The sequence below is a fragment of the Buteo buteo genome, chromosome 1 (genome assembly GCF_964188355.1).
Source record: "Buteo buteo chromosome 1, bButBut1.hap1.1, whole genome shotgun sequence".
Lineage (NCBI taxonomy): Eukaryota > Metazoa > Chordata > Aves > Accipitriformes > Accipitridae > Buteo > Buteo buteo.
The window spans coordinates 56,652,462-56,673,706 of NC_134171.1; the positions used below are offsets into that span (position 1 = coordinate 56,652,462).

A 21,245-nucleotide genomic window follows, 5' to 3' on the forward strand; every position below is an offset into this window, starting at 1 on the left:
ATTTCAGTAATCCTGCCATTCTGTGCAACAGAACAATTTTTCAAGTAATTAACATTAGACTGACAAGTGGGTTGAAAAGTACTCCTAGGCTAGAACAAGAAAATTATTCCAGCCTGCTTCCATAAGCTTCTTCCTTCGTTCAGAATGTGTGATGGTTTTTTATTGCCATTTTTCACCAACTTCCTTATATTCTTGATTTTGTTGTAGTGTTTCAGCAAAAGACCACTCGAGTGCCCAGTGACAACAACAGGATGTACTGCGATGCCAGGAAGCCCGGTACAGAATTTAATTTAGCTCTTTAACTGCCTTGATGCTTTTCAGTGGAACTAGTAGAGATTTGCTGTGACTTGATTTTGACTGATTTAGCATCTATTTTCCCATATGTGATTTATATCCTTAATGGTATTGCAGCATTAAGAGAACAGATTAAAGAAAGAAAAATAAAAGTTACAGTCTTGTGGGAAAGATTTGTAGAGTCAGAGTTACTTTACACTTTTCTGTTTCCTTTCTCCATTGTGATTAAAACCAAGAAAAGGAAGGACAGGAGGGCTCAGCCATGCACTAATTCCAGCCATGGAAAGACAGCAGTGTGGGGAGCAACAGTTCTTTCCTGGGTACCCCAAGATCCTTGTAAAATGAATTACTTGTGGCAGTCCAGTTGTTACTTGACGTGTAGCACATCAAAATGTTGCTACCATAAACTCCATTAATGGTACCCTGAAATAATGAACAATATTGTGTACAAAATGAATGAACACTGAGTGAAGATTTTTCTTCCCTCTTCTGTTAGCAAGTAGCACGATGGTATTAAAGCACATAGAGCAGCACATAATCACCTATTTATTTCTGCAGTGGGGAACTGCAGTCTCCAGTGCTACTGACATTACTTTTCATGAATGCTAAGCCACTTAGGACATTCTAGATCTTACTATGTTGGGATATTGGTAGCATACCTCTGCAAACCAACCTAGTGGCCTTCACCGATGGAGTGACTACATCAAGGGACAAGGGAAGAGCTATGGATGTCATCTATCTGGACTTCTGTAAGACCTTTGACACAGTCCCCCACAACATCCTTCTCTCTGCATTGGAGAGATATGGATTTGACGGGTGGACTGTTTGGTGGATGAGGAATCGGTTGGATGGTCACATCCAGAAAGTAGTGGTCAACAGCTCAATGTCCACATGGAGGTTGGTGACAAGTGGTGTCCCTCAGGGGGTCCACACCAGGTCTTGCACCAGGGTCAGGGCAACCTCTGGTATCAATACAGACTGGGGGACGAAGGGATTGAGAGCAGCCCTGAGGAGAAGGACTTGGGGGTACTAGTGGATGAAAAACTGGACATGAGCCAGCATTGTGCACTCACAGCCCAGAAAGCCAACCACATCCTGGGCTACATCAAAAGAAGTGTGGCCAGCAGGTCAGAGGAGGCAATTCTGCCCCTCCGTTCTGCTCTGGTGAGACCCCACCTGGAGTGCTGTGTTCAGCTCTGGGGTCCTCAGCACAGGAAGGACATGGACTTGTTGGAGCAGGTCCAGAGGAGGGCCACAAAAATGATCAGAGGGCTGGAACACCTCTTCTATAAGGAAAGGCTGAGAGAGTTGGGGTTGTTCAGCCTGGAGAAGAGAAGGCTCCGGGGAGACCTTATAGCAGCCTTTCAGTACTTACAGGGGGCCTATGAGAAAGATGGGGACAAACTTTTTAATAGGGCCTGTTGCAATAGGACAAGGGGTAATGGTTTTAAACTAAAAGAGGGTAGATTTAGGTTAGATATAAGGAAGAAATTTTTTACAGTAAGGATGGTGAAATACTAGAACAGGTTGCCCAGAGAAGTGGTAGGTGCCCCGTCCCTGGAAACATTCAAGGTCAGCTAAGACGGGGCTTTGAGCAACCTGATCTAGTTGAAGATGTTCCTGCTCATTGCAGAGCTGGGGGGGTTGGGCTAGATCCCTTCCAACCCAAACCATTCTGTGATAAAAACAGAGTAGTTTTTGTGGGTCTGAGGAAATACACACACCCACACACCCACCCCTTTTGCTGATATGAAGAATGCAGTTTTACCTAAAGAGGTCTGACCTCCAAATAATCTTATCAGATGCAAGGTATTAGGGTCATTACTCTGTCAAAATAGAAACAATTAGCTGAGATGCAAAAGAGTAGAGTTTCATGCCTAATATGTGCTAGTATGATCAAAAGGAGGGAGTGGGAGAAGCCACAGTAGCTGGTTTTTTCACTTCCTTAGTATATTTTCCTTTGCACAGTCCTTCCTCACTTAAAATAAAGATTGGTGCATAACACAGCAGAAAAAACCTGACCCAAATCATACTTGTGTTGTAAACTTTTATCCTGGCTGCATTCTCCGTGCAGTGAAACAGGTGGGTTTTGGCACTTTTGCAACAACCTCATACAGGGCTAGGAGAGCCCTGTTTCATGGCTGCTCATATGTTCTGGATCGGCCATTTCAGTATCAGTATCCTGGCAATATGCTGTGGTGCTACACCTCCCTGGACCAAGCTGCCAATCTGGTAACACATGTCTCCCTGTCATTTCCCTTCAGTTGTGCACCTGTATCATAATCTTTAGGACGACTAGGTTGTAATGTTTTCTTGTCACTGCAATGTATTTAATAATTTGGGGGGAGGAAATTGTGGGAGATTCAAAAATGTTTTCTGACCAGATTTCAGCCCCAGCTTTTGAGAAATGTAATGTGTGAAGTTACAGAAGGAAGGGGGGGGGGGGGCACTGTGGATATTTTTTGTCTTAACATAGCAACAATTTCCTTTAAAATGTCAGTACTATAGCTTTAGCGCTAGAAGGAAATTCTTCTATGAACCGACACTAATGGAGAATCCATGGATCAGGACAATAGTAATGAATGAAATGTTTAGGATGCTTCTCTGCTGCCAAAGAGTAATGGTAGAATCTTCATTGATTTGTTGCATTTCTCTCATTGAAAGAAAAACAACAAACAGAAAAAAGAAAAGGGAGGGGGAGCCACCCTAAAGTTGGCATGTTTTTATTGATGTCAGATTATAAAGATCACTGCTTACCTGCCTTTGTTGAAAAAAGCGTTTGCATCATAAAGGGAAAGGAATGAAATGGGTTAATAATATTTTCTACCTTTATCTTTCTACATTTTGTAGCAGCACACAGAGGCCACACTGACACTGTTACCGATAGCACTGTGAAACACAACATCCCTGCTGAACAGGAAGAACTCATCCACTTGCAGGAACAGGTGAAAAAGGGGGCAATTTCTATGGATGAAGCCCTTGAGAGATTTAAACAGTGGCAGAATGAAAAACAGAGACTACAGTCCACTCAACAGGTATGAGTCTGAAATGTATGTTTCTTGACGGGAACCTTGATCAGAAGTTCCAAAAACAAACTCTTGTATTTTGGCTCCTACATGTGAGGTCAAAAATAAGAGTCAGGATTTATATGCCCATCAGCTACCAAGGAACTTGCTGCTTATGGCTGTGAATCTTCTAGATACCTGTTTCCACTGTTGTTTGATTACTTGAGAGGCTTCTTGAATTTATTTTGCCTAACTTCAGGTGCTGTTGCATTTGGTTACAATCCTGAGTTAACTATGTTCATCTTTTAAGCCTTTTGTCCTGAATGCTAGGTGATGCTTAGGTCTATGCGTCTTTTATGAAACCACAAACACAAACCTTCTACAGCTGAATAAACCAAACGTGCTATTGAACAGTGTCAGCTAATAGGAACATAACTATATCAAGCATACTTTGTTAATATATATTGACTTACATCAGGCTTTACACCTATCAGAAAGTGCTGAATCTACTTAGTGAAATTCACAATTGTTAGCAGTGCTCTTCAGCTCCTTTATATTCAATGTATGGAGTAAATTGAGGTGCACAAAAGCAGGATTTACAGAAGCCCACGCACTGAGTCGCTGAAAGAACAGCATCAAAGCTAGAAGCTAAGGAGAAAGGCACAGTGAGGAGGTTTGTTAATTACTTCTAACAAGACAGCTGGAGGAAGAGGTTATGCCCTCATTTTATACGAGGTCATGCATTAACAAAAATATTTTCATGTTGCCCTTTAAGTGCATTTAGTTGAAAGAGGAAAACCAAAGCTAGTCTGCTACTCTACAGAGTGGGAGAGCTATCAGATGCTCAAGAAGAGATTAAATGCTCTTTGTGTTTGCATTTACTGAAGAAATAGTATGAGCTTTCTCATCACAGTGGAACACTTAATAGCAAAAGTGCAAGGGCTCAGAAGGGTTTAGGAGCCCAGTTCCCAGGCTGGGCGCCAGCAGCACAGCACTAGCTGTTCGGCAGCACTGCGAGAGTGCGGTGGATGCCCCCTTCCCAATCTGTCTGCGGCCAAGCATGCAGGTGGGAATTTGTTGGTATTGCTTTATCAGTCAGGGGAATTACTTGTGGAGGAAGATGATCTAATCTGTGCAAAGATAGCAGCACTAAGTCATAAGCCTGTATTTCAAGCAGGATTTACCTGGCCTGTTTTCACTGCTTCAGGGAAAAAGCTACTTTCTAGTGGTGGTTTATACCCTGCATTGCATGTGTGACTCTTCTGTGGTTTTGTACTACAGAAAAGTCTTTCACTGTTACCCCAACATGAACATGATGCGTTTACTTCATGGTATCACTGCAGCTGTCTGGTCTTCAGTGGGATTTTTGAGGAAAATTTGCTTGTCCCAAGCAAAAAATAAACTCCCAAGCCTCTGTAATCTAATGCCAGAATCAATATAATCTACTGATAGGAAAAACTCCACAAGACTCCTAGGTATAAATGTTAAAATTAGCATCTACTTACAGTGCATCATAGACATTTGTCAGTCTTTTAAAATTATTTTTCTGGAGAGAGAAGCTTGGTGTTCAGAATGTTAAAGAATCCAGCTTTTTATAGTTATTCATTATTTCTACAGTAAACTTCTGTTACTGATTTCTGCTGCTGGTTTTATGCTTTTTTTTTACTTAAAGGAAAAAGTGCACCACCTTAGAGACACCACTATCGGAAACAGACTAGAAAAGGGAAATCTGAGCGGTAAGCTATACTTTCTCTGCCTTTCAGAACACTGAAGCCTTGAACTGTAAGTATACTGCAAAGGTCTGATCCAAAACATAAGCAGACTTTTGGATAGGACATTGAATTTTTAATGAGTATTTTCTGTATCTGACCACATTTAAGTTATTATAGTGTCATCAGGCCTTCAGCAGGGTCAGATTTCATCCCAAAGATGAGCTTACTGAGAGTTAATGGGGCAGAAAATTTATCAAGTCTTTGTGGCTCAGCTTTTTTGTAGCCCATTTACTACTGCTTCATCACAATTAGGGTAGATGATTTCTTTAGAACAATTTACTTGACGACTTCAATATTTTATTTGTAAACTAGCTATCATTTTGCACTTGCAAATTCTTGATGAACTTTCCATTGCTACAGCAGTTTAGTATTGTGAGTCATTAATAAAAGCTGTACCATTGGCCATTTAAGATGCTTTTTTTCCCTTTGCAATTGAATGTTATCTGCAGCAGTATAAATCACCTGCATTTGCTGCAAATGATTTTCTCTTGTTGTCATGAAAAGATTGTATTAGAGAGTATTGCCTTTAGGCCTAGGATTTCTGTAAACTTCAGTACATACATGTTCTTGGCAGAGAAATTTAGTATTTCTTTTTCACATTGGACTTAGTACCATTTGTGTATCACTATTTAAAATTATCACCTATATGTGTTATTTCCTTACTGCACGAGAGAAGAATAATCCACAGTACTGCTTTCATTATTCTGTTAGATGGTGTTGTATTTATGTGGACTTGTGGGATACTGTAATTAAGGGAAATGGTTGCTGGCCCAGTGGCAGAGTTGCAGTCCAGACTATTGATATTTCAGCTTTACTATCTTCTGTGATTGGTAGGGGTGCAGCATCCTGAGCACATGAACAGGCTCAGTCCATAAGCCTTCAAAGGCGCTGGGAGCCTGAGGGCCTGGGATCACTGGATTTGTTCCTGCAATCTGTTGTCTATAGGCAAGGCAAAGCTCATGATGACATGAGGCTGATACTTGCAAAGTATTTGTCTGTAAGGTTTTCTTTTAAGACCACATCAGTCCTGCCTCTGTAGCTGTCCTTTCTCTCCAGAGTTCAGTTATTGTATCACACCAGCAGAAATGTAGTATCAACACCAGCATTGTAAATTTTGTGAAATTATCCAGTAAGTCAGATAATGATCACTATATTCCCTTCTGATCCTAACCTCTTTGCCCTCTGTGATGCATATAAATCAGCAGCTTTGCACTGTAGAAATACAACGGGAAGAGTCATTATGGAAGCCCCTGTCTTGTCCAGCAGTGCACTTTATTATCAAAGATCTAAATTCTTGAAAATAAGAACTTCTGAAAGAGGGAGCTCCCTCTCCAGCTGGAGGCATATTGATGGCAAGAGTAAAGAAGGATCTCAGAAGACCAATACCTAAGTCCAGACATAAATAAATGGCCTGAAACAAAAATGACAATCACATTATTTTCTCTTTTGTAGTTCCTAAGGAAAGTGGACCAGAGAGCATTCATTTCAGAGACTTTTTGTTCCACATGCCATTTAATAAAGCGGTATGTATGAATGTCAGCAGTTCCCAGATTTGTTTAATGAATTCTAGTTTTTACATCTGTATACAGATTCTCCATCTGTACCTCTAAAAACATCAGCCTCCCTCTCCAGATTCCATGTTTGAAATCAGGATTTGGATAGTCTCTTGCATAGGCAAGTTTTGAAGACTTGATTGAGGATTTAAAGAGATCACATCAGAAGCCTGTTAGAAAAGGAATTTAATTTTATATTAATGAGAAAAGAAAATATCTCCTATAAATTAGTATGGAACATAATTTTAGTTTCTTGATAAGTTTGATCTTGCTTCCACTGTAATGAAAGTTATTAATAAGAGTGGCACTTAGTTCAGCATCAAATGTTATGATGGAAGACTATCTCAAAGTTTATGTCTCCTTTTACAACCATTTAATATAGGACTGAATAACACCCCCCAAAAAAATCAACTGCAAAGCAAAAAGTTCTTTCACTCTTGGAGTGAAATATCCACAAAAACCAATTTTAAGAACAACTAAGTAAAGACTAAGCATGTAGAATGTTCATTTGCAGAAAGTACAGGCACAGACAAGGATTTATCTGATTACTATATCATATACATATGGTCTTGCCCGTAGACATGGGTAATATCTTTTTTCCAAGAAGGGAAGTAAGATGTTAGCCAACAGAACAAAAACAAAAAATACCTTTAATAAAATTTCATGGAAATACATAAATGATCTGGGGACAAAAGCTCCCTTTTGAAATCTGACTGGCCCAGATTTTTTTTAAGGTATTTAAGGTTTTCCTTGGCATCTTTCCTGACACCACCAAAGTACTGAACTAGCAGGAGTCTATTGCCTATGGGAAACTTTAAGCAAGACTCATACACCATTTGGAAGGCTGCCTTGCCAGTCATGAAATACTACAGCGTAGGAGACAAGGAAGAATAGAGAGAACAACAGAATTGAAACAGTTGAACTGATGAGGTATGTCTTGTCATTTGAAGCCCTCAGCCATAGGTCTCCTCTGGGACACATTACCAAATCAGGACAGCCAGGATGTGCCCACAGCAAGGTAGATGCATGCTGCTCTCACAGTAAGATACCGTGCTCTCATGCTAAGGTGGATGTGTGCTGCTGCTGTGGGGTTCTGCAAGGCATGAGCATACAAATATGGTTAGACCTCAGCTTGCTCTGCAGTAACCAATTTCTTGCCTATACCCTTAAGCATAAGATAAGGCTTGAGCGTCTTGGGTTTGCACGTGTCCACTAACAGAATGAATGGCAGCAGCTTAAACAACATTTATGTAAGGATGACTAGACCAGTTTCCTTTAAAGTCTTAAAAGATAATGCAGCTTTCACATACATTCCATGTCCATACTTTCTAGCACATAGGAATTTTTAAAAAACCTATATGATGCCTATCTACATCTTTGGACATTTGAATTACCTATGTGAATCTCATTTAGCTGTTTCTGAAAATGAGATTTCAAAATCTGCCTTCTATGGCAGTTACATGATGGCACCTTATGTGCCACATCCCACAGATTTAGTCATCCAGCATCTAAAAATAAGTGCAAGATTGCAGAAACTACATAAGATGGTTTGAATTGCTTGTAGTTAGTTATCCCCTCATAGCTAATGTCTGTAGAACCTTGAACTTGGTCTTTAGGGATACAGCTAGTATAGTATAAGATTCCTCATCAAAACCAGGAATGACTGATACTCTGTTCTCCACTCTGGGTGTAGCAGCAAGAACCAAGTAGCAGGTGTCACTGCTTCATTGCTAGGTAATGAGCAAGACAGAGGCCACAGAAGAAAACTGTAACTCAGATGGACTTTAGAAGACCAACACTGCATTAAGCAAATGTTAAGTTTGACTATTATTATTTCAATGCCAGCAACTTACATAATAGTTTTAAATGAAGGTAGGTCTTGGGAAATATGTCAGATGCTTAGTAGTCCTCCAGTGACAAATATACCTGTGGGGCAAATGAGCAATTCAGTCTTTGCATCTGTTCCAGTCTTGGGATCCTTGGTAAGACTGGCAAGGTAGGTGGCCTGCTGTGGAAAGGTCAAAAGCTTTTTCCACAGGGAAATGTGGAAAACCATTTATTTCTTAGCTGTTAAAATTAGTAGGTACTTACACTGAAAGTGGCCTTCATATCCAAGAAGGACAACTTTACTGTATGTTGCTATAGACTGTTTAATACTGACTCAGTCCTGTAAGGCACTGTAAACAGTCAGGTCATCCACTGCAGTAAAGGCATCCTCCACAGAATTTCTTGTGCCAGATTTTGTTTTACAGATTTGTAGATGCCTATGACAGTAAAGCAGGTCTGGTTTAATTAAGTTTGCTCAACCAGCTGCCAAAGACCAAATCTCTTCCTCAGCACTATGCACCTTCCACAAACTGGCAGGTTATTGATTACGTTTGCTACCCTAAACATCTGGCTTCGTTCCTCAACCCCCATCAATCCCTTGTTTTTAGTCCAAGTTGCTAACAGATTGCTTATTCATCAGTTGATGCCAGTCCAGCTTGCAGGTAGTGTCTAAGTAGAGTTCCCTGAAAACTAAAAAAACAGCACTTAATTTTGAGCACATTAACCAATTTCCATTGTCTCTGTTCATCTTCCTATTGACCTAAGACAGACCCTAATTTTGACATTTGGATCCACGGGAACTCAAACTTCTTCACTCAGCCCAGTTAGCAAAGTTGAAATAACTTGGGATCCTGAGGCACATACAAGCTTCTGTATGTGTGGAGAGTTAGGAAGTCATAGAAAAGATTTTTTTTTCTTCATGACTTCAACAGTATGCATTTCAATCAGGACCTCTAGTCTTGAAAATACTTATTTGTTGGTAGTTTACAATAGAATCATAGAATCATTTAGGTCGGAAAAGACCTTCAAGATCATCGAGTCCAACCATCATCCGTGCCCACTAAACCGTGTTCTGGAGTACCCCATCTACTCGCTTTTTTAATACCTCCAGGGATGGTGACTCAACCACTTCCCTGGGCAGCCTATTCCAATGTCTGACAACCCTCTGGGTAAAGAAATTTTTCCTAATATCTAACCTAAATCTCCCTTGCCGCAAGTTGTGAAGCTACATCTTTAGCCTGGCTTATTTCCAGTTTCTTAAGTATTTTGTAGCTCCACATGATGCTCAAATTTAAAATGAAGAAAATAACAAAAATCAGTTTCCTGCCCATTTGTCACCAAATCAGGTCTTCATGAGGCAAGGCCACAGTCAAACTGTTGACTGAGGAGTTCACCAAGGCAGCTGAATATCCATGTACCCCTCAGCCTCTCCTAATTACTACCAACACAGACCAGCCATGCTGTTAGAAGTAAGATCTGTACAAAATCCATCTCATGGCATTCTCCCACACAAGAAGTGCCTATTTTTGTGGATGTCTCTTGCTCCCCTAGTCCCAAGGACATGTATTGTATGACATTTGAAGTAAAACACATAAAGAGTGATTCATCCTAAGTGTGTATTTTGTGAATTATTCACCTTTCAAAGACATTCTGCACTGGCCTAATTTATCATTGATATACATTACTTTCATTAATTGCATCTATTTTTTTTTAGTCTCCAACTAGGAACCCAACAGACAAGGAACAGATACCTAATTAACAGAGGTAAGAGCATGTATATGAACGCACACACACAGACATTATTTGTCGTGGAAACTAACGCTTGTGGAAGTACTTTCCATCAGAGTTTATTTGTGTAACAATAGAACAGAAGTGCATCTCAGAGGTCCGATTTCACAAGATAAACCATAATCATCATACATTCTGGTTTATACTAGAACTTGGTTTTTTGTCAGTTGTCAACCTATTCTTGTCACTTCAGGGCAGATTTGCAAGCAGTTAGACACTTACCTGACTTGTGGGTGCAGTTGAAAAGAGTTCCCATTAATTATTGCAACTAAAAGCCATGTTAGAGTGTAGTCCTACATACTGATTGCACATGTAGTATCAAATATATCGAATATCAAAAAAAAGTTGAAAGGTATAGATGCAAGGATGTGTCCAGAAATGTTGATTAAACAAGAGACCAATGGTGATTTAAGTGCTGGAAAACTTACAGGTGATGATACTGTCTCCACAGACAGCAGAATTTTCTGATATTTTTGTTAGTAATTGTGAGTTTCTTGGGTTTGGGCATCTAATGGTCTTTAATAGTTGGGGGTTTTAATTACTATTTGCTACCTGTGTACTTCCATGTATATCATGGTTTTAAAACTGTACGTCTACCATTCAATGAAATTTGATCATTAGGCTTACTGCTAGGAGATAAAAGTAAATAAATCTGTTTTACACCATTCATTGGGGGCATTGGGGTTTGGTGGTTGGTTTGTGTGGTTTTTTTAATCAGTTCAGTTTTCAGCATCTGTGCTGAGAACAAACATACCAGGAACTAAACTTAGATCACCATCTAAGGTTGTAGACTTCACAAATTATCTTGCATTCATTTTGCAAATAGGGTACAGTGAAATAATCACCTGGACAATTTCTTATTTTGCTACTTCCTCTGAAAATGAAGGAGTCATCCAACCTTTCTTATGCACGGAAGGATAATTGCCATTAAAAGTTTAAGGCCAAGAACAAGGATGTCTGCATTCTGTTAATATATGTGCAAATCTTTTTCTTGAGATCTTTAACAAAGTTCCAATCCCTTGGTTTCTTAGGCACTGAATTTCTTCAGTTTGTTGATCTCTGCAAGAATAGTCTAGCTGAACAAGCTCCACAAGTCAGATTTTCTTCTTCAGTTTCCTTTCCTTCAGATGAGTTTAGGACCTGAAAGTTTCAAAATTAAAGTTTACCATTTTAGATATGAGTAGTGTTTGTAATTTTGCATTATAAGAATTATAAAAGGGATTAAATAATAATTGTTCACAGTAACAAAATTATACAATTTGTTCCTGAAGACATATGATTTTAAATGCTTTGTTAGATAAGTTACTTTGATTCAATTTGCCTCTCCAACTTTTCCAAGTTTGGGGAATGACATGTTATATTGTTGTAGCATTATTTTTGTGGCACTGAAAATGGATAATCTTCAGTGAAGTCTTTTCTGCCACCCTTCTCCCATGTAAAGGAGAGGGCAGTTGCTCCTTGCGAGAACTGTTTCCATGTCTCATTTCTGGAGCCAACTGCCCACACCATAAAACAATAGGTACCTCCTCTGCTGCTGCTTATCCTCTAAATCGCTTGTTCAGACCCCCCGTCCTCCAAAGTTCTCATAAGACCCAAAAAATTAGTCTTAGGCCGTGACCTGAAAATGAAAAATTATCCCTCTTTCTTCAAGAGGTAGCTCAACTCCTACATGGGCTTTCCTAACAGAGCTGTTTCCTTGAGTGGAGCTGAAGTCACCTACACCAAATGGATAAAAAAGCTAAAATGTTAAAAGCTCTGAAGCTGGAGAAAACTATTATGAAAAGCTTGGTAATAGCAGAGGTGCTTATAAATTGCAGATTGCTAACGTGAGATGAATCATTCGAGGGGGGAGGGGGAATTACCCCTGGGATCAGAATAGGTGATCTCTGTCACTTTTAGAAAATTGTTATGTGGGAGAGAGAAGGTGAATTAGATGTGGGAGAACTTGCAAAATACAATTTATCCAGCAGATTCAATCAATTCTGTTTGTGAATTATCCACAGCAAACTCCGAGGTTCTCCTCTTCTGCAAAGTATGGCCTCTCCATAGCTTTCTTGCCGTTTCCTGTCTACAGATTGGTTCAGAGGCCTTATAACACCATAGCACTAAATATACTCGTATTTGAAAAGCAAAGAGTTCATGTAGAGGCACATGTCCCACACGGCCCTGGCAAGATTAAAAAAAACTTGGTGGTTTGGGGGTTGTTTTCTTCTCTCTTTTACACCACTTTCAAGGAGATCATATTAACAGAAAAATAACAGAGTTTGAAAGGGAATATTCATTTAACCGCATGCACTGGAAAGCATGTATTTAAGGTGAAGTTCTAAAAATCTTCTGAGAAACTAACTGCATATCTGAAGTTTATGCTTTCAGTACAAACCCAGCACAATGAAGGTTTGTTGGTTTTTGTTGTTGTTTGGGGTTTTTTTTAAGATTCCAGTAGTCTTTCTAGAAGTAATGAAATACATGCAGTTGCACACACAACAATACTCTGTGTATAACACTTAAGAGGACTAGACCTTTCTTGGGGGGGGGGGGGGCGGAGGGGAAGTGTGTCTGAAGATGGACTACTATTTTTTTATGACTAATTGCAGGGAGATTTTTGAGTGTTTGCTTATTACAAAAAAATTGCAGATAAAACATTCAAAAACTACATTTCTATTGCTAATATTCCAACTCTCCAAACAGTCAAGCCTCCAACTCCAGTGCAAAGTTCTTCGCAATGTTGCTTATGCCTACCCATAGATCATCACACTTCCCTTATGCAAGGGGGGGGAGAGAATAATGGAGTTGAGATCCAGCTGGTGGATCTGAAGGAGTAGACTGTGGTTTTGATTCTCTCATACTCACTTCAACAAATAGAGTTTGATCTTATTCTAAACAAACGTGATCATTCTATTGAATAAGAGGCATTTTTCATTATTTCTTACAGGGTAGTTCTTCAGCCGTCTGTGCATCAGTTTCCTCTGCTTGGCATCCCATGCGTCTCCAGGCTGCGTCCTGACAGCCTCAGGCTCCGGCGCATACTGCTGCAACATGGCTGTGTGATCATCGCTGTGCTTTCAGTGTCTTGGAATCTCTCACCTGGGCCAACTCTGGAAGAAGTCCAGTATCACTAAAGCAAATTAATAAGACTTCTTGTAAAGTCAGCACTGAATTTTACATTTTTTTCTTTCCCACTTTTTTTTTTAATAAGATGACAGCTGAGAATTTATATAAAGATATATTGCGTGCTTTGGTTAATTATTTTTAAACTAATTTCAATTTTTCCATAATGCTTGATAGTTGTTTAAAACTAGATCTTATGCACGAAAGAGGAAGATCATGAAAAGTTATGAAGATTATGACATTATAATACATAAAATTTAGTTTTTACTTTTTGTTAAGAAATTTTTATATAAACTTTGTATATAAATTTGTCTTTCCTAGGAATAATAATTGTACTCCATCACTAGTTTAAATAACTGTACTCAAAGTAAAGCTAATTTCTAAAGTCAAACTATGTAAATCAGTACTAATTATTTACTAATGCATTAAAGTGATTACAAGAATTGGGTTTACAAGGAAATTGTGATTTGTTTAATAAGTTGCCTAAGGTGAGTGATATCCAGACCAAAACCAAAAGAATCTCTACTGCATTTACACAGCAAAAGTAAAGGAGTAAATATCATTAACAGGTATAATGTTCTGCATTCCCATAGTGATATACTCCAAAATTTAAGTAAGCATGTGACAATACAGGAGTATGCAAGAAGACTTGCCCTATTTCATACCCAAAAAAGGGAAAAAAAAAAAAAAAAATCTCGTAAGCAACCTGCAGAGGGTATAAGAGAATATTTTAACTTTCAGATAAGTAGGAGCTTAAATAGACTTTCCCCACCCTAATTATTTGAGCTTTGCACAAGCCTTCTTAAAAAGCAGGTAAACATGCTGTTAGCCAAAACTGCCTCCACAGAGATCTTAATCTTTACTAACTTCTTAGTTGCACGTTATTCACAGACATCTTCAGGAACCCAAATTGCTCACAGCAAGCCTCCCCTCAACACTACTGAGAGCTTGAATCTCTCCTTTGCATGTATTAAGAGAAACTTACACTTTAGTTAGTTAGGAAAAACTGAAAACTACTTACAATCAGAAACTCTTAAAAATAAATAAGTGTTGCTCCTTAATGATATGTTAATGGGACAGTCAACTTTGGAAGAGGGGAGTGGATTTGATGTTCAGACTTATGAGCCTTGAGGGTCATATTATTTTTCCAATTTCAAGTAATTATTGTGCCAAGAGCCATTACAAATAAAAATAAGCCAAAAAGACAGTGTTGGGATTTTAAAATAATGACAGAATCTTTGGGATTTTAAAATAATGACAGAATCTTGCAAGTTTGTATCCCACATACCGCTTTAGGCTAATTAAAAGTCTATTTTAAATGGGTTGATTAAACATTTTCAGGAAATTATCTGTTCTCTGGGGAAAACCCCCATTTCTGTTAGAAACACTCCCCACAAATACTGCAGATGTATTGCTATGAAGTCATAAATATTCAGTGACTGCTGTATTAGCCTGGCAACATAGCTTTGTATTCCATACAAAGATTTCTCTTGAGCTATTGGAACCACAGCAAAAGCTTTGAAATACAGGTCTCCCAGCTCTGGAAATACAGCCAGTGTCTACGAACTGAGGGACATAAGACTGTCAGGCTTTATAGGAGAGAAGATGTGACATTTTAAGACTTATCTAGCCACAAGGAAGTGGAGTGGGGAGAATTACTTGGAAGTCTAAATGTGTAGAAGCTGTTATTTTCCTTTAAAAGATTCCCCACCCTCCCCCCCAAAACCATTTATATTCTTATAAACCTAGCTAGTCAATGTATCCCATGGCAAGCATTCCTGAGGATCCAACATATAAATTGAAAAGAGAATACAAATCATGAGAAGTTTGTTCATGTCGGTACCCGGTGTCCTTTCTGAAGTTTGTCACTTGTTTCTGTGGCGGAGCTGAAGGGACCTTTCTTGGGGGGCAGGGTCAGTCCTCCCAGACCTCCAGGCAGGATCCCGGTTCTCTCTGTGCTGCCAAGGGAGAGGCAGTGGCCCAGCGGCTCCTTTGTGCCAGCGAGAAGGCACCGGGGAAACGCAGAGATTTCAGGTCAATGGCAAGAAACTAACAAAACAGGAAATTTACAAAAATAGAGCACAGAAAGTTACATCAAGGAAACACTATGGGTTTCCTAGGGAAAAGAAGGAAAGAGTGGAAAAAAAAAAAAAATAGAGCAGCAGTGCCAAACACACAAACTAGAAGTCAGAGTGTAGCTCCCCTCAGGAAAAAGGCATGCTCTGTCTATGTATGTACAAGTATTTGCATCTATAATACATGGTATGATCCTCCACAACTTCCAGCCCAGGGTAGTTTAGGCTTACGCGTAACAGAGCAGCTCTTGTTCCCTGCTCCATTCAAGCACGGCTCTGAGCGTACCCAGTACAGTAGCGCCAGCGTTACAGGTTTCAGCAGCGTCCAAGCATAGCACCAGTTCCAGCTGGGACCGCAACCAGGGAATTCCCATTTGCTAAAAATTGAAGGACAGAAGACGCTATTGCCTTGTTACGGGGTAACAACAGCAAAGAGGATTTTAGAATTTTAAAGGCCAAATTCAAGCTCCAACAACTTTAGTGAGATGAAAAGGCAAAAAGCTTCAGTAATCCTTGAACAGGAAGGGTAGGAGAGGACAGGCAGAGGCACCTCTCATATTTTTCCATCAGTGAAGCATTTCTTAGTAGGGAATTTTCATAAGCAAACTTTAGCCACTGAAGACACTGACAAATTTCAGGCTAGCCCTGCCAGCCAACACATTCTCTTTTTTTTTTTTCCCTTTTTTAATCTCCCCACAATTTTCTAAGGCTGTGTCATTCTTTCAGGCAGCAAGCGCACCTAGTGTTTGACAGACACAATGTCTCACTGTTGCACAATAGAAGTATAGTAACGGTAAATATTTAAACTAGCTAAAGCTGTCACTGAAGGAACTTTAATCTTGAGCCCTGATGTACAAAAAGCAACAGTATTTTTGGTTCCTGCAGCTGGGACAGCTACTTTTGCCGCTGTCACAGAAGTACAACTATCCTACAGAGTGCAGCATAGTCTCAAAAGGACACAAGAAATCAATGGGGAAGACATGCAGTGTCACTTTAATGAAGAAATACTTTTGCTACGCTACAGATTCGATTGCCTTTATCATTCTGATCTTCAACCAAGGGTGGATTTGACACAAATAGTTTAATATCTCCTCTGACTCTGGTATTTTAATGTAGAACCAAAAAAAAAAAAACTACAGCACCAAAACCCTTTCAGTGTCTTACATGTCCTATATCTCAGATCAGTTGTCAGTGTACAAAATCTTTCTGACAAATTGTATGTAATCCATGACAATGTAATTTCTGTGGTATGAAATTCCACAATGGCTAAGCAACAAGTTGAGAACGGGGCTTTTGTTCATTTGCTTTTTGTTTACACACACGCACACAGAATTCCCACCCACCCACTCACACTCTGTGGCAGCCAGCCAAGGCCCCAGAGGAGAAACGAAGGGATGGATGCTTCCCCCCCCCCCCCCAAAGGGAATTTCTGAATCTCAGCGTAGTTACTTATGTACAAGCTACAAGTAAAATCATTATACTTCCACAAAAATAAAAGCACCTGTTCCCCACCCCTCTCATGTTCCATATTCACGCTCTGTTTTCTGCTGCAGGATTTCCATGTATTTCCCCAAGGTGTGCCACTAAACTTCAGACACGTTTATAAGCAGACATTCCGACGCAAAGAAAGTCATGAAGTTTTGCTAACCATATGTACACGGCACCAATAGGCAGCACCAGCAAGTGTCTGTTTAGCAGTGCATAAGTGACTAAGTAAATCACAAGAGCCTGAAAGCCTAGCTGTCACAAGATCCCTGTTGTAGATGCTCTAAAATATTATCTTCATTGTAAGCCAGGAGATTCACTAATTGACTGATCAGCAAAATAACACCACTCTACCCTTCCAGCTGCCAGTGTGTATTCTATTAAACTTCAACCCATAACCCATTCAGAAATAAATATTTTAAACATGGTGATATCCAAGAGAAAGAAAACAATACAAAGAGACTCACAGTGACTGTAGCTATCAGCAAGCCAAATCTCATGTCAGGATGCTGTGGATGGCCTGGCTGATCTGCCACGAGAAGCCTCATTACAGGAAAGGTTTCACGGGGTCATCAGTGCCCAAGGATTGTCCACTTTTTGCAGAGGTAACTCACCATTCAGATGTAGCCTGTCATCCATGAGGGTGCAGTATGGCCTTGCTGGATGTTCACCCTATGAACAAGTACTTGTAGCATTTCAACAGCAGTGTAATATAAAGCAGAATGACAATAAATCTAAAGTCCTGCTTTCATTTTATTAAGGAACTTATAATCCTTGCAGGAACGTCAGTGATGCTGAAGATACATTTCAGTCTTGGTAGAAAGCCTCTGCTGTGATAAGAGCAGGAGCAAAATGACAAGACTTGTCCTGACAGTCCTTGAGGGGGTGTTAATAATGAAGGGGAGGCAGGACCATGTAAGACTGACTGCTCATCCCCTTCATTTACTGCAACCAACATTCGTCCTGACAAACTTCAGCGTTACTGAAATGCGACTCTGAAGTGAATCATTCCAGAAATAGGGCCCAAGACAAGCCACCAACAAGCGAGGTGGAGGGACATACTCAAGTCTCATCCCACTCCAGACACGCTGGGCTGCAGTAACTGAAATTAAAAACTGCATCAAGAGAGCAGGGAAGAGTTTAATGGAGACAGAAAATGGTTCTGGGGAAGGGACACTCAGCTTATGCCGGGACTCCTAGTACAAGAAACTATAAGACCTATACCAACATCATTGCCAGCTCTCAACAGTTACTCCAAAAGCTTGGATGACCCTCTTCTTACAGATGAGAAAAGCCTGGAATAAAGTACCCAGGTCTCAGCTCACTTCTGCAAAGACCCCGTACATGCAGACAGAAGGGGTTCAACATAGGTTAAGAATCCACTGAGACTGCCCAACATGGATGCTCCCTGGTTGGTACAGTATGCAATGCAAAGCAGAACTAAAAAGTAAAAAATACATATATTAGCTGCAATTGTTTGCAGATGCTAGTGGCTCATATAGGATGTCTAACCCACATTAGCTGTCTAAAAAAAACAAAAATAAAACTATGTGTGGAAAACTTTTACCAGCAGAAAAAGTTTACTGTTGTCACCTGTACAGAGAATGCACCTAGCCTGGTGAAAGAAAAAAAAAAAAACAACATGCAAAAAGCAGTATTTTCAGTCAGCCAGTATTCAAGTTCATCAGTTGCAATGCTAAGATGACTCATTATGAACCTGTGGTTTCACTCCTGGCAGAAGACAGGCCAGAACATTTCACCCAGGGCACTAATCTATGAAGCTTGGTGGGGTTATAGCAGCTCTTCAGAAAGTAACCTTGGGTCCAGTGCATTTCAAGGCAAGACATACAGGTGTAACAACTATCTGAAGAACTTGTTCCTAGCAGAGGTTTGTCTAATTCAACCGCCTTCTCTGACTCTTGCAATACCTTGCCCTGCTACATCAAGTGCTGTTATCAGAAGTCTTTTCATACAAAGATGTTTCTAGATAAAGAAAAAAAACCCCACCCCCCAAAAAACCTGAAAACATCCTTTCCCTTCTTAAACTGAGACCACAAAGCAGGCTTGGTAAACTTTGTTGTAGTTTTTGAAGTTACAACACACAGTTCTACCTGCAAGGCATGGGCTGGCACACATCATTGCTGTTTACTGACACTACAGGAAAACCCACGTGCCTCAGTCTGGACATGAGGATCCACGTATATAATACACAGGACCCCACTCCACAGCTTAGATTTCAGTCATACTCAGAAGACAAGAATCAGGGACCGTACGGTAGCAGTAAGTAACCAAACAAACAGCACTGCTGCAAGAAACCGCACCCTTCGTTATCACATTGGTAGGCTTTTATACCCTTTTTCACTCAAATGTGATGGCTGTTCAACTCCAATCCTAGACCCAAGGAACGCAGGCCTCCAAAGGAGCTTGTGAATGCCACTGTTGGAAGCGAATACCTGGAAGTTTGGCACACAGCATGCAGTATTTCTGTGTCAAAGTTCCTTTACACATACGGGGATGCTTCAGGGTGTCCTTCATATTCCCCTATGCCACAGAACTGTTGGGAACAAAATTGCAATACAGATGGCAGGGCACTCAAGTATGATTTAAAAAAAAAAAAAATTAAAAAAAAAAAAAAAAATCAAGAGCCATGCAAGTACCAGTGGTTATGCCGTGAATGCAAGCTGCAGCTTAGCCTAACAATTCCCCACCTGCTGTTAACCAGACAAGCAAATACTGGCAGCTGCCTAGCTGCAAAACAGAGCCCACACTGGCTGTCACTCTCCTAAGTTACAGTTTTGGGTTCACAGCATGGAAAGGCAGTATGGAGAGACACATACTGCTCTGGTGAAGGAAATGAAGAATGGGAAAGGATTAGGCAAGGGGTAAATTGCAGCATTAGTGCAAGAAGGTAGCCTTCGTTTAAGTCCCCAAAAACTCCATCACAGCCAATACAGCCAACAACTTACATTAGCCTTCTATTTTAGGGTGGATTCAGTCAATCTATAACCACAGGATGCAATAAATGAAGTTCCTGATGCTGTCTCTACTGATCAATTAAATCCCTTTGGAGCCAAGCAAGCCTCTTCATTAATATCAACATCATTAAAAACAAACTTTTTCCAGCCCTAACGCACTAAAAACTTTTGGACTTATATTAATACACAGAGGGCACACAGGTACTACAGGGAAACCCACAAACTGCAGTGCATATTTTATCTTGCACATCTTCCACAGCCTTCCTCTTCAATAGTTTTGATCTCACTTAATGTATCAGGCCCAATGGTGGTGCGAGTGCCCTGGTAAGCAAGACTGACCGAAAAGTGATGAGACCAAAACAGGTGAGCAACTTCTGCCTCATATCTGCAGAGGATCCGTCTCTCCTTGATCCATGTAATGAGTTTTAAGTTGCATTTACACCATATCTGACTTGCCTTGGTTTATTAAAAGGAGGCTAAAATCACACTAACATAATCCATCTCCTGTGGGGAAAATGACTGAGGTATTTTTATTTCTCAGCATTAGACACCTGGGTTAATAGCAGAATGAAAGGAAAGAAAGAGGCAGCAACATTCCTCTGGTCTGATAATTTCATTGCCTTTTAAGCCTTGTCACATCATTTCTTATTTTCTCCTGCCCACCTAAAATAGAAGTTTACAAGATGTGAACATGCTGTAAAAGGAGTCTCGGAGGAAAGATACATTATAAGACTTCTCAGGCAGGATTATTTCTTTTCTGAATACTTTTTGTTAGTATTTCCTGCTAAGCGAGCTGGAACACTGAATTTGCTTGCCATCACACAGTATGCGTTACCTCGATTTTTATGGGGTTTTTTGTTTGTTTTGCACAAGTGTCATTAACAGCATCTTGAATTCCATTTCTGACTGTTGATCTGAATACAGTTCCTATTTCTTTTGCCAGTTTTACATACTAGATGTCAGATTTGTGTCTCATCGTTTGCCTTGCAAACACACACAAGATAAACAAAACTGCACACTGGAGGCATTTCAGAGTAAAAACACATACTGTTTGCAAAATTAAGCTGAGATCAGGATTCTAACAAAATGAGCTCTCTAGAGCATGGGTTGGATTCCCAAAATAGTCTCAGAGAAAGCTACACTTCTGCTCCTGCTGTCCCTACCCCACCAAGCATGAGCTACTTTGAAATGGTAAGTAACGCTTCCTACAGCCCAGTGCTGTAAAACACTCACTATTTTGCCTTGTAAGGACAGCAGGTGTAGTAATACATTATAAAACAAGGTAAGTAAATACTTCTGTGGATCCAAAGCATGCTCCCTTCTTCCTCCCAAAAGAGGCAAGATGGCTTAACCCCAGCATGGC

General features: G+C 40.1%; 1 protein-coding gene and 1 long non-coding RNA gene across 2 annotated transcripts in view; one reads left to right on the top strand and one right to left on the bottom strand.

The window, feature by feature from the left end:
* BANK1 (B cell scaffold protein with ankyrin repeats 1) overlaps window positions 1–13,297 on the top strand; it is a 163,216-nt gene extending 149,919 nt beyond the window's left edge. Inside the window, exons 12-18 of the mRNA XM_075031868.1 lie at window positions 208–276; window positions 3,145–3,329; window positions 4,972–5,035; window positions 6,524–6,594; window positions 7,575–7,642; window positions 10,166–10,215; window positions 13,172–13,297. Coding sequence (XP_074887969.1) covers window positions 208–276; window positions 3,145–3,329; window positions 4,972–5,035; window positions 6,524–6,594; window positions 7,575–7,642; window positions 10,166–10,215; window positions 13,172–13,176 — 512 coding nt within the window. The 3' untranslated portion in view covers window positions 13,177–13,297. The remainder of the gene's footprint in view (window positions 1–207; window positions 277–3,144; window positions 3,330–4,971; window positions 5,036–6,523; window positions 6,595–7,574; window positions 7,643–10,165; window positions 10,216–13,171) is intronic.
* Window positions 10,266–15,761, bottom strand: LOC142032789 (uncharacterized). Its single transcript, XR_012650994.1, has 3 exons — window positions 15,191–15,761; window positions 13,170–13,354; window positions 10,266–11,379 (listed from the first exon to the last, which is right to left on the bottom strand). It is a non-coding gene; the product is annotated as an uncharacterized LOC142032789 (long non-coding RNA).
* Between the last annotated feature and the right edge of the window lie 5,484 nt (window positions 15,762–21,245).